The sequence below is a fragment of the Tachypleus tridentatus genome, chromosome 13 (assembly GCF_004210375.1).
Source record: "Tachypleus tridentatus isolate NWPU-2018 chromosome 13, ASM421037v1, whole genome shotgun sequence".
In the NCBI taxonomy this organism is placed as follows: domain Eukaryota; kingdom Metazoa; phylum Arthropoda; class Merostomata; order Xiphosura; family Limulidae; genus Tachypleus; species Tachypleus tridentatus.
In genome coordinates, this window is record NC_134837.1 from 65,627,335 (window position 1) to 65,642,074 (window position 14,740).

General features: G+C 35.5%; 1 protein-coding gene across 1 annotated transcript; it reads left to right on the plus strand.

Annotated features, from left to right (window-relative positions):
* Positions 1-417: 417 nt before the first annotated feature.
* LOC143237584 (F-box/LRR-repeat protein 14-like) lies at positions 418-2,462 on the plus strand. Its single transcript, XM_076477011.1, has one exon. The coding sequence runs from the start codon at positions 537-539 to the stop codon at positions 1,827-1,829; it is 1,293 nt and encodes a 430-aa protein (XP_076333126.1). The 5' UTR covers positions 418-536; the 3' UTR covers positions 1,830-2,462.
* The last annotated feature ends 12,278 nt before the right edge of the window (positions 2,463-14,740 follow it).

Genomic DNA, 14,740 nt, shown 5'->3' on the forward strand with positions numbered 1-14,740 from the left:
ATATATATATTATATTTAATGATGAATTATTATAGAATTTTTACGCAAATAACTGAATTGCTTATATTTGTTAATTAAGTCGCTCCTATATTTTTCCCACAAGTGTTTTTAGTTCATTGTGCAGGCAATTTCGAAATATAAAGAGACACCAGTGTTCTTTGTACTTTGAACTGCTGACTCGAAACAAACATTTACAGTAAATTTAAAAAATAAAGAAACTTTTGAATTTAAATCGCAAAAAATATCAACAAAATTAACGTCTAAAATAAATTACGACGTAGGTGAAAAAACTTTATCGAAACATTCTTTAATTAAAGGCATCCGATAACACTAAATTATCTTTATATTAGAATGACACAGTTTAGGAGCTCGAAAATCGAACAACGTGCTCAACACTTCGCCATTTTGAGAGGGCGCTACTGTAGCGTCTAGGTGGCCGTGAAGGAACCATTACTAGTGTCGTAGGTTGTAGCTGTTTACACGTATGAGAAAATGTGTTTAAATTTTGTCTTTTAGTCTTATTTTTACATTCTACTATGGAAGATATGGATTTTAATTCACTAGAGGTAAAGACGGCACATGTTTCTTGTTTGTATCCGGAGATATTAGCACTTATATTTAGCTACCTCGACGTTAAGGACAAGGGCCGTGCGGCACAGGTTTGTAAAGCGTGGCGGGAAGCCGCCTATCATAAGTCCGTGTGGCGAGGCGTAGAAGCCCGGCTACACTTGAGGCGCGCCAATCCGTCTTTGTTTCCGAGTTTACTGCGTCGAGGCATTCGTCGTGTACAAGTGCTTAGTTTACGCAAAAGTCTACGGGATGTCGTGCAAAGGCTACCAAATATAGAATCTCTTAATCTGAGTGGCTGTTACAATCTGACAGACTCTTGGTTAAACCACGCCATGATCCACGAGTTGCCGTCTCTCACAGTCCTTAACCTTAGCATGTGTAAACAAATTACAGACTCCAGTCTTAATCGTATAGCCCAATGTGTTAATTATTTAGAAGTTCTTTATCTCGGTGGTTGTAGCAACATCACAAATGAAGGTCTCCGTTTTATCGCCTCAAAACTGAAAAAACTTCGAGTCTTGAATCTCAGGAGCTGTCGTCACATCTCGGATAAGGGAATTGCAGATTTGGCTGGTCTGTCCTTAGAGAGTGGGAGTGGAGCTGTAGGTTTGGAAAACTTGGGCCTTCAGGACTGCCAGAAGATAACTGATGAAGCCTTGCGCCATCTCAGCCACGGTGTATTGCATCTTAAAAGTATCAACCTTAGCTTCTGTGCTGGAGTTACAGATTCGGGACTGAAACATTTAGCGCGGCTGTCGACTGTGCGTGAACTAAACCTTCGTAGCTGCGACAACATTTCTGATATTGGAATGGCATATTTGGCCGAAGGTGGTTCAAGAGTGACCATACTGGACGTTAGTTTTTGTGATAAGGTAAGTGACCAGGGTCTTCTCCATATATCTCAAGGTTTGTTTAACCTGCGGAGTCTTAGCCTGAACGCTTGTCCGATCAGTGATGAAGGGCTAAGCCGTGTGGCACGTACTCTCTCTGATCTGCATACCTTAAATATCGGTCAGTGTTGTAGGGTTACGGATAAGGGACTTAGCCTCATAGCAGATCACCTTCATTATTTACAGTGTATAGACCTGTACGGATGTACGAAAATCACTACCGTAGGTCTGGAGAAAATAATGCAGATACCAAATCTTGCAGTCTTAAATCTTGGTTTGTGGCAGCGAGAACATAGTGGCGGGCTTCCGAAACGAAAGGAAATTTGCAGTGGACTTCATAGTTTAATAGGAACTGTAAAATACAAGTAATAGTGCCATTTTTGTCGTCGTGGCTTAGAACATTCAGGTATACATTATGTACGTCAACCGTCCACCTGGTTAAGTTCACCATCACAAAATGTTCATATTCTGTGTAAAGGAATGTTTTAAAAGTTTGTACTAAACGGTTCTCTATTTGTTTATGGATTATGGTAAATAAAAAAGGAAAGATCGTTGAGATTAATAGAGGATTTCTGAACCATACAACTGAGTTAAACAGAACCGAAACGAACCTCTTAAATGCTATATAAATGATTTACAAGTTGTGATATTAGGGGACAGCAGCTGCAAGGTGCAAATATATTAATATGTAATTAGATGAATCGGTTTTGTTATCTTACTAAGATGTGTTTTATTTCAAATCCGTGCACCATCATAATGTAATCATAGGAGTGTGGATACGAAACCAGAACTGTAGTGTATAACAATTCAGAGACGAGGCTAAATGCGTGACAACCACTGAGACTACTTGTTATGAATCAAAGGTGCTCAAAATTATCCTTTTTGAATTTAATTAGGTAACAAAAGAAATAATAAATCTTGTGATGTCGAACCAGTATGATGTTTACTAGCGATGGTTTTTCTTAAATTGTAGTAAAGAAAATAAAACCGTTTGCAACTCTATATACGTCGTAATTCGTAGTTAATATTATTTCCAGCTAAGTAGTTGCATTATGACTCAATGTAATAGTTTTCTTTCGGCGCATAGTGTTTCTGAAGTAGGTTTTGAATCTTACATTCAGAGAGTACCATTTTAATCTGTCAGTTTACCGTAAAATATACTTTGTTATGTTATTCTAGTCTGAAAGTATTTACCGAACATACAGTTTGTTAGGTTTAAATATATGTAATGATGTTTGCTTAGTTTATGGTGTCATTATATTTCGTTTGGGGGAATATTTTGTTTCAGACAGTAAAATATGACGCAAGCTCAGTACTGACTTCATTGCATTCCAATGGAGTCGTGTTATTTATAATTTATGTAAAGAACTGACTGCCCTTCCCCGAAAGTAAAAAGAGGAGGGGAAATCCCATATTTTTTTAAATACGTAGGAGATCTCAGATACAATGTTTAATAGAATTTCATGTAATACTGGTGGCGTGATTTTTTTTGGGGGGTGACTTCTGTGTTTTACTAAAAATCTACAAACGATAAATGATTTAAAAAATGTGTTTCAAAAGTTCAATGGGGTCTAAAACTAGTTGTATTCACATTTATACGGTATGGTTAGTGACCTAAAGTAGGAATACTTTATTTAACACACCGTACGCCTTACAACTCCTTATGTGGTCGATAACTAGTATTTTTATCTGAGTCGTATCAGAATAAGTTACGTCATACTGACGTTTTATATAACCTTCAAATATTATTTTAGAGGTCATCGTTGTGTGGCACTGATATGCTTTTTTTTTCTCGATGTTATATGTGTGTTTAAAACAGGTACCAAACTGAATGCAAAAACTTGCACAAAGAGAACGTGAAGTTAGCGTTATAAAAATAAATGAACGCTAGATGACGCGAAACTCAAGATATAGTTGGGTCATGTATGTATATACACACTCTCACAGAAGTATAGTTTAAAACGTACGGCATACCGTGGTTTTAATTTGCGTATGGAACACAAACTTGACCACTAAGTTTAGTTTCTCTTTTGCTGTCATTAAATTGACCCAGAAGCAAACTTTGAAGACACAATTTTAGAAATACGTTCAGAGAGTCTGTTCATATATTGTGACCTCAATCCCACGGCTTCGGGCTACATATGTAAGACCAGTGTACATGAAATGTTAAATCCTGTCGGGGTTGGGCATTAAAGTTTTGTTCGTCCCTGTAAGAGACCCGTCTTCCCCTTGGGGCTACCACGTCTCGACCCCAACGTATACTGCAACACATTTTGAATATATATAACGATGCAAGCTTGACAACCTGTAATAGCTATATATTATAGTTACGTTTTCTCTCTCTCTCGCTGTGTTTATATATATTCAAGAAACTTCAAATAAAAACTCCACTTTCTCTTGGGTAACTGAAATCTTTTATCACGACGTTCCATTCAAATGTTAAAATAAATAGAAACTACTTTTTTTTTCGTGTCGTTACGATTATTTATTAATGTTATTTTTGTAAATCTATGTGATAATTAAGTAAGTTAATTTGAGGGTTTGTGTCGACACATTCTGCTACTATATGTATATGAACGTTGCGTACATAATACTGTGTAGGTTCTAAGGGTATTAGTGAGTTGTATTGTTGACGAAATTACACAACTAAAGATATTTTTAGGTGTTACGCTAAAGCTTCGTTTAGCTAACAATCAAACTTTATTAACAGATATTGAGAAATATTTTGCCACATTATATTGCACGCGTAAAGAGGTCACCATGGCAGCAAGAACCGTGGGACTGCCCCACCATGAAAGCGCAGGTAGTGTAAAAATGTATAACAAAGTAAAGACGAATCTTCTAATGATAACTGGACGAAAGAAATGAGTACTAACAAAAATATGGATGGAACGAATTACAATTTGGTACACTTATTTAGTTTGTAAATTTTGAGTTGGGCTAAGCCTTGTTCTACTAAAGACGAAAATGTCGACAGATGGCGCATATTTCAAGTATAACGTGTGAGATACTTTGTAAATATATTACGGTAACTTAGAAATACAGGGCAAATATTTAAAATCAATAGATGAAAAATATAAAAACATTTCAAAATATTAGTAATAGTGATATTTTTTATGTATAAGTAACTAAAAAAAACGATAATTTACAAAGTAGTAGTAACCATACAAATGTGCGAGTAATGCGAAGGAACTGCCTTATGTAGTAAGGTTATTTAAGAATAACATTAATTATCATGAATTCTACTAAATACCTAAGACACTTTCAACTGGTAGTATAGAATATTTATTATCGATTCTGATGAATAGCGTTTGATAAAAACAAACATTTAAAGAGTTATCTTACTGTTAATGTAAATAACTATATAGTATATAACGTCAATGTGTTTATGGAATGTGATATTTTTGTTCTACTTTTATATATCTATATAAGTAAAACGCTTGCGTTTGTCTGTTAATCAACTACCAAAAATCTCGTATCATTCGAAGGACCTTTGTCCAAGGAGTTTAATTGTACATTGGCTTTTGAATTCACAATCACCTTCCTTGTTTTGTGCTTAGTTAAACATTTCAGTGGCACAATGTCGTTACCATCTCGTGACGACTGGCTTAGATTTCAACTTTAGTTTTTTTATTTGCAAAATATTTCACACAAACAACACTTAACCCGCGTGTAACTTTCTTAAAAAATCAACACTACAGTAAATACATTTTTTTTCAGCACACTTAGGTTTAAAATACGCCTAAGCCATTCAAAACCACATGTTTATCACTTTCAACACGTATTTAGACGTTTCTGGATATTTAACTAAGTTTGCCTTCATTACGAGTTTATATTTACTTTCCTTTGCAATAATTTAACTTCGATTCTTTTTATAAACTGCCATAAACACATTTTAGCAACATTTCTTTAATCACGTTTCCTTCTTTGTTTTTTAGTTTGTATGTTTAAATTCATAAAACCATGTCATATAACAAATACTCATAACTGTTTCGTACTCCATACATTATTATAAATACCATTACTTTACTGTTTACTTTCAGTGTAGTTTTATTAAATAAAGTTAAATGTTCGTGAGTTTGTTTGTGTGACCGCGTAAAATATTTTCAAATAGACCAGGATTTATCAGGCTAACACGTATAACCTGCAAGAAAGTGGAGCCCATGTGACTAGCGTCCTTGAAAATGATAGAATAAGGAAAATGTAAGCAAAGGGCAAGAAAACTACCACAAATGTTTTGCAGGTCGCGGCTAGTTGTATAGAATGTCTAGCAGTAGATTAAAAAAGGAAGGAAACGCCAGATGTAACTAGCTAAAATTATGGAAATAATATTGTCTTTAAGTATAATTAATTTCTTATTTATTTCACACTTTACAAGACATTAGCTTTCTGGCATGTGTATGGATTAAATCATCTTCTGTCACACAAATTACTCGAGTTAATTTCTCAAATTAATCTAATAAAGCCCATTATTTCATAGGCCCAGCATGGCCAGGTGGTTAAGGCAATCGGCTCGTAGTCTGAGGGCCGCGGGTTCGACCGAACATGCTCGCCCTTTCAGCCGTGGGGGCGTTGTTATGTGACTGTCAATCCCACTATTCGTTGGTAAAAGAGTAGCCCAAGAGTTGGCAGTGGGTGGTGATGACTATCTGCCTTCCCTCTAGTCTTATACTGCTACATTAGGGACGGCTAGCACAGATAGCCCTCGTGTAGCTTTGTGCGAAATGCAAAAGGAACCAAACCATTATTACATAATTTTCTGAATGGCCACTCTACTAAAACGACTCAACAACTTTAAAGAGACCTGATTAATTAAAACTGTCATTCATTGTACAATAAATTAATCAAATATAATTCTTAAATATAATAAAACAAATCAACCTCTTCTCATTGAAAATTAACCTAAAATCATCCATTTGGATATTTAAAATAGGTGTTAAGAGGTTAACCAACATTCCAAGTAATTACATTTTCAATAAACCACCAGGTGGAAAAGAGATTTGGAATGGCACGATGTTTCATAAAATATACAGTATGGATGCTTTTCTTTTGGGTGGAATGTAACAAGATTGTGATTCCAGGTATGATTAATGGTTTACTTATAGTTAAGAAGTAAAAACCTCCTTTATATAACACTTGGAAATTAACAAAAAGTTTGGTTGTTTTTGAATTTCGTCCAAAGCTACACGACGGTCGTCCCTAATTTAGTAGTGGGAGGTTAGAGGAAAGGCAGCTAGTCATCACCACCCACCGCCCACTCTTGGGCTACTCTATTATTAATAAATGAATAGTGGGATTGACCATAACATTATAACGCCCCCACGGCTGAAAGGGAGAGCATGTTTGGTGTAACGGGGATTCGAACCCGCGAATTACAAGTCGAGTGCCTTAACCACCTTGCTATGCCGGGCCCAGGTAAAATGTTAAATAACTATTAAAGTAGATCAAATAGGCTGTCTGTGGTTTGTCCACCACGGGTATCGAAACCCGGATTCTATTTGGAAAATATTCATATTGCTAATTTACTCTAGCATATTTTTCATTCCTCACTAAATTGAGAGAAATAAAATACCAGGATACACTGCATAAAATCGATTAGTGAGTTAAAACGTTTTTGTTACAAATATTCGTGCAAAGCTACGCAAGGGCTTTTGCGCAAACCGTCTCCAATATTGTTAAACACAAAACTACAGTAGGGAGTATCTGTGCTGTGCCCATCACGACTATCGAAAGTAGAATTTTGGCATTATAAAACTTCAGGATTGCTGATCAGCCACCGAGGAGCCCCATTTGTGAACTGGTAGACTAGATGGAAAACTGCTAGTCAACGAGTGCCAAATCTTGAGTGACAGAGTAATGGAATTTGAACTCATGTAGCGCACACAGCCCTAAAATGTAGAACGAGATTATGTGACACTGCGACGCGAATCGTGGAGTCTCGTATCAGCAATCCGACACGCTAATCTATAGGCCACACCCGGCCCCAGTGATTTAAATGAAAATTCAATATCTCAACAATAAATTGTTACAATATAAATAATGTAATGAGCAGCAAGAAATTATTCGTTCTATATAAATAGTTTCAAACCTTTTATGAAAATTATCAGGAATTTCCTTCCTGAGAAAGAGCTGTTTTTTGTTGTTTTGTATTTAAACAAAGCTAGACACTGGGCTATCCATGCTCTGCCCACGACGGGTATCGAAACCGGAATTCTAGCATTGTAAGTCCGCACACATACCACTGTGCCACTGGGGGCCTGTTTTGGGAAAATATATTTGAAATAAAAGTTAATAGATTTAAATTATGGGACTAAGTTTGACACTTGTCATTTCTTTAAATTATCAGGATTTTCCTCCCTGAGCAAGAACTCTTTTGCTGAAAAAAATATTTGTAATAAAAGTTAATAGATTTAATTTCTGGGGCTAATTTTGGCACTTGTCATTTTTTTAGATTATCAGGAATTTCCTCCCTGTGCAAAACTGTTTTGCTAAAAAAATATATTTAAAATAAAAGTTGATAGATTTAATTTCTAGGGCTAAGTTTGACACTTGTCATTTTCTTAAATTATCAGAATATCCTTCCTGAGCAAGAACTACTTTGCTGAAAGATATATTTGAAATAGAAGTTAATAGATTTAAATTCTAGGGCTAAGTTTGACACTTGTCGTCGTGAGCTGCAAAACATTAAAAATAAAAAGTGAATCGATAACAAGTCGTCTAAATTTATTTGTAGTCATGGAAACAGCCGACTTTTTTGTTTGTTTATAAACTAAACAACTGAAGTAAAACGTATATGTAAAACAGCATTCTAAACATTCTACGTTTGCACGGAAAACAATTATGTAAATCGCTGTCGTTAGGAGAACTATCTGCAATTTGCTGAGAAATAAATTAGGCCTCAAATCTTTGTTATTTTGATCTCCCCACCACTGACGAGCGAGGGTTAAAAAAACAAGAGAGTACAATGTGCCATTGTCAAAATCTTTATATTGGAAAAAAGTTAATTATTTAGCCAAATTAAAAACATTTTCTAATTTTTGTGCAAGAAATTTTACTATTAAAATAAAGCACACATTATTTCTTATGAGAATGATTAAAGGAAGATAACGTTTTGAAATATACACGTGACCAGAGGAGTGCAACCTAATACATTGTATTACGTTTAAAACTATATATTTTTACACCCACTTCACCGTCAGATATACCAGGAAATCGGACCCGTTTTATATTTTAAAGAAGAATAAAAAGTAATATAACTACTGGTTTCGCCAGTTTTATTTTTCTTTGTAACAAGGTTTCGATTGTTATACTACAACCCTAAGAGACTGTTTTGATTTAGAGTACAAGAAATATTATATATAAAACAACATTGTTGCGTAAGTATTATTGCGATATTGTTAAAACTTATGCGACGACATTTCTTGAATCGAGCTGTAAATAGCCAGGGGAGCACTCAAAGACAAAATGGATCATTATATAACCTTATCATTCAAACAAAAATTAATATTACATATCTATTATTTAAAATAACGTATATGAATAAAGTTTCTAGTCATATAAATCACAACTGTCTGGTATGTTCATGCTTTGATCTGCATGACTTAATAGTAAAAAGCACTATGTATTGACTTGTGGTGTAGTTGCATTCTGGTTAGAAACACCAGGTTCGATCCCCCAAAATGTCTTTATGGTATTTCCATGAGCAAAATGAAACAACGTATTTTTTCTAAATTACCCGATCATTCATCGAATTTTCGAACTGTTCGTGTTTGTGCCACTGGTTTTCCTGACAATATTCTTACCACAAGAACAAGGTAAGTTGTAAACAGTCCCTCACCCTCTTATGTTGTGTTTTTAATTTTATCATTAGTGTTCGTAGTATTACTTGCGGCCTAAAAGCAATTTTGTAGCCGCGCGCGCGTGTGTAGGAGGAATGTGTCTGAGTTGGGTGTTGTTTCTGTAGTTGGTTATTGGTATTTACCAAAGAGAGATGGCAAATGTTATTAATTCATTGACACTTCTTTTTGTTGTTGTTTAGACTCATTCATTGGAAATTTTGGTTGGTCGCTTGTTTATAAAAGACTTAAGATGTTCATTAGTTTCAAATACACGTTTAAGGGTTCCGTAACTAATAAATATCCAGATATTTTTCTTTTTGCTCTGTTTTTGTTAAACGTTTTAGAATACTAAATTTAGTAGTTCTTTAGTGATTAGCGTAATATTCATGGTCTGTGGGTTATGAATTCGAATCTTGTCAAAGAACATCCTCTTTCAGCCGTGAAGACACTATAACGTTACGAACAATTCCACTATTCGTTAGTATGGAGTAATTCCGGAGCTGGTGGTGGATGGCGTTTAATAGTTACCTTTCTTCTAGTCTATCACTTCAAAATTAGGGCGGCTAGCTCGAGTGGCTTTGCGCAAAAGTCCAAAACAAACAAATTCAGCGACTGGAGATTAAGTCGAAATAATTGTTAGCGTGCAACTTTTCTCTCATACCACAAACTTTTATACTATGGTTTATATCTTGTAATGATAATATCCTCAAAATAAAGTTGAGTTAGTGTTTTATTTTTCATAACAACATAAACTTTCTGCCACTTACCATTCAAATTATTTTGTTTGTTTGTTTATAATTAACCCTAAAGCTGTGTGTGTTTTCTTTTAGCAAAGCCACAAAGGCTATCTGCTCAGCCCACCGAGGGGAATCGAACCCTTGATTTTAGCGTTGTAAATCCGGAGACATACCGCTGTACTAGCGGGGAGCAACCCTAAAGCTACACAATGGGCTATCTATGCTCTGCCCACCAGTGGTATCGAAACCCGATGTTTAGAGACGCTGTGCCACTATAGGGCTCAAATTATTATAAACATTAAGTTCCTGTCTGATGTTAATAACATATTAGTACCAAAATTCAAATTTAGTGGAATTGATGTTTCTAGAATGTTGTCTTCGAAAGCTTCTACAGACCTTATGTGAATTTCTCTTAAGAACAGTAAAACAATGCTTAGTTAACATCTGCAATTTAAGTAATTTCGTCACAAAAACTACATCTGTCGTATTTCTTATGTTCGAAACTAAAAGTCAATCATTTACGTCTAAAGGCGCGTGCGGTATAATAGAAAGCTTGTTGCAAGTTAAAATAACTGCACATTGTATGTGCAGAAACGTATGTTTATGTTTTTTTTTTCATTACTAATCAACTTATCAGTCTCTTAAATCCAGCTGTAACAGCCAGAGGGATACAAAGTTTTTTGTAATAATGTTATCGTTCACATAAATACTGTTTTAAAATACAGCTGTAAGAGCCAGGGGAATACGAAGTTCTTGTGATACTGTTACACTTCTCACAAATACTGTTCTTAAATCGAGTTCTAACAGCCAGAAGGACACAGACATGAATAGAAGTGTTACAAGTATCAAAAATTATTTAAGAAGAAAGTGTATTATAAATAAAAGATGTATATTTATTACCATAAACTGAGAAGAACAAACATTTTCTATTTTATTTATAACTAAAACATTTACAACCACTGTTTCAGACTACATTTATTCAACTTTTTTTTTTTTTTATAGATTTTTCGAATGTGCTCTGTACAAGTTTTCACACTCCACTGACAGTGTAGGGTAGGACAACTGGTTTAAAAATATACTGATTGTTTAGTGTGAATTTCGCGCAGAGCTACACAAGGCCATGCTTCGCTAGACGTATCTAATTTATCAGTGAAAGAGTAGAGGGAAGGAAGCTAGTCAACACCGCCCACCGTCAAATCTTGCGATACTCTTTTACCAACGAACAGTGGGAGTGATCGTAACATTATAATGCTTCCACGGCTGAAAGGGTGGGCATTTTTGATAACGGAGATTCGAATCCTCAACCCTCACATTACTAGCCAAGCACTCTAACCATCAGGCCATGCGAATGTTCGTACAATGCTAAATGGTAGAATTACACCGCTGTTACAGAAGATGTAAAACGAAACACTGAGTAGATATACATACGCATACCCTGTCACGCCAAGCATGCTCGCTCTTTCAGCCGTGGGGGCGTTATAATGTGACGGTCAATCCTACTATTCTTTGGTAAAAGAGTAGCCCAAGAGTTGGCGGTGGGTGGTAATGACTAGCTGCCTTCCATCTAGTCTTACACTGCAAAATTAGAACGATTAGCGCAGATAGCTCTCGTGTAGCTTTGCGCGAAATTCAAAACAAAACAAACCATACATATACATATTTTTTTGTATCTAAGGTATTGTAGTTGATTTAATATTGTTCACTGTGCCATTATTACTGCAGCTAACACTGCAAAAACTGTTTTAAAAAGCATTTTAGATGATTTTCGCAAGTCGTGAAAAGATGACGTAACTATTTTCTTACCTTGCATTTTAGGCACTATTTCCTTATTACCAGTAATACATTATTTTAATTTTATTCGGAAACAAAACTGAACAGATGTTAAAAACTGTACATCGGAGAACGAAGTTTAGAAACGTTTAATACGAATTCCTAGAATAGAATGTAAAGCATTATAGAATTCAGGTGAGTCACTAGATACATCGTTTAGGAAAGGTTATGCTTCTTGTATTTCTAGCCTCCCAAGTTATAACAAACACATATTTTATAAGTTTCTCAGTTACTCAAAGTACAGTTAGTTAGTCACCTTTAACATGTAGATATATTCCCTACAGTTTTAGTTTATGTTTCAAATTAATATTGAGGCAATGTTTAAATTAAAACTGTCATGAGATCCAACTTTTACGCCAATATTTCTAAAACCTATCACTAGATGGCACTATCACTAGTTCTGTAATTACGAATCAGAAAGGTTTTCAAATGTACTCAAGTTGGTCTAATACCAGAAAACAAAATATAATCTAGCACGAATTCCAATTATATACAGAGGACTCGCACGTGACCTTACAAAACTCCCATAGTGCCGTTCAAATTTGTGAAAGAATGTATAAAATACATAATACCAGCTCATATCTGAAGATTTCAAGGTTTGGTTCGTTTGTTTTGAATTTCGCGCACAGCAACACGAGGGCTATCTGCGCTAGTCGTCCCTAATTTTACAGTGCAAGACTAGAAGGAAGGCAGCTAGTCATCACCACCCATCGCCAACTCTTGGGCTACTCTTTTACCAACGAATACTGAGACTGACCGTCACATTACAACGCCCCCACGGCTGAAAAAGCGAGCATGTATGATGTGACGGGGATTCGAACCCGCGACCCTCAGATTATGAGTCGAGTGTCTTAACCACCTAGCCATGCCGGGCCGAAGATTTCGAGACCTGCGAACGAAGGTGCCACCTTGCTGATCGGCAAGTATCAGGGTTAATAACCATCAAAATAGGGTTATAGTACACAAGATGGACAGAGCACGTGCAGCCCATTACGTAGCTGGGCACTAAACAACAACAACAGTTCAAAAACAATATATAATTTTTTTCAAATATGCACCCAACAAAGTTTTTACCTGTGGTATTCGGGATTTCTAAAATAATGTAGAAAAAATAATTGAAAATACACCAAACAAGTTTCTGTCTCAAGAACACTGAATTCTTAAAGATAGTATAGACTCTTAGAGAATAAATCTTGCAGGTTTCCACCTATGAACTTTTGAAATAATGTATAAAACCTAAGCAAATAAAAAAAACTTTCTATCTCAACACCTCTGAATTTTTGAAATAGCATAAAAAGTCTTATTAAATGCGCCATATAAGTTTCTATCTTAAAAAACCAAAACTTCTGAAAAAATGAAAGAAATCTTACTCTCTTCGACATGGAAAGTCAGGTCATCTCGAACAATATGAAATTTGTTTAAAATACATCCTCCAAATTCTACCTACGTCAAGAACTGTCGACTTTTGATGGTATAAAGCCTTCCAAAATACACCATACACCTTTATACGTGAAGTTCACTGTATTTGAACTAATATATAAACTTATAAACTATATATAAACATTTTACCTGAAAAACTCTGGATGTCTGAAAGATTCTATGAATTATTTGTAACTACACATATCTACTTGAATAAGTTATGATTTCTGAAAGATTTTATAAAGGTTTTGAAAATACACCTCACAACGTCCTACTTGGAAAACTCGTTGTTGTTTTTTTGAATGAAGCACAAAGCTACACAATGGGCTATCTGGGCTCTGCCCACCACGGGTCTTGAAACCCGGTTTTTAGCGTTGTAAGTCCGCAGACATACCGCTGAGCCACTGGGGAGCATGGATAACTCGACCCTTCTGAAATATTTTATAAAGGTTCAGAAAATACACCTCGCACGTTCCCACTTGGATAACTCGAGACTTCTGAAAGATTTTATAAAGGTTTTGAAAATACACCTCACAAGTTCATACTTGGATAGCTCGAAACGTATGAAAGATTTTATGAAGTTTGTAGCTAAATCCGTGTTTTCAAAAGTTGTTTTATCTTCTCGAAACATACGTCGAGAATATAAATCAGGCTGTTAGTAACTTCCAAGCTGGTCATTCCGTCAGTTATACGAAATACCCTAATAGCGTGAAATATTCCTTATCAGAGGATGCTAAGAAAAATATATACATATTTAATATGTAGCTTGTTATTTAAGCTAAGAAGAAAGTTACACATGACAACTGAATATTTGTTCCAATGCTAGAAAGAAAAACACAAACAATTGAAAACATAATATCAAACTGAGTATCACATGTTCCCCATAATCCACCCTTTATTTTATATTTCCGCACTACTAGAAAGGAACGGAACTGTGCTCATCTGTTTTGATGCGTTGCACCCACATGAGAAAAATGAGCCCTCCCTAGATCACTAAGCAACCTACTTTCAACCTCAGGCTGTAACAGTGTACATAGGACTTATTATCCTGTCGAACCACGCATCTACTCACGATTTTCGTCCTGTACACAACAAACAATATAACAAAAATGTGTTTCTGTTTCATTTGAGAATATGCAACGAAGTAGTTATTTCCTTTCTCTCAGTAATACACATTTACTTGTTGTATACCAAAGATATGATCTTCCTCATAGATTGATGTTTGTGTATTAAACAACTTTCGGCACAATATTGCGTAAAGTATGCGTTAGAGCAGTGAACGAAGTGTATTCGTTTTCAGATATTTCCGCAAAGCTATTCGAGGACTATCTGCGCTGGCCCGTCCCTAACAAATCTACTCAGTAACTGAACCTGACGATGACCGAAGAAGGTCGAAACGTTGTTCGCTCCTCTACGTAAACTATTTTCTCAACCCAAACGAGACGTTTTTACATAT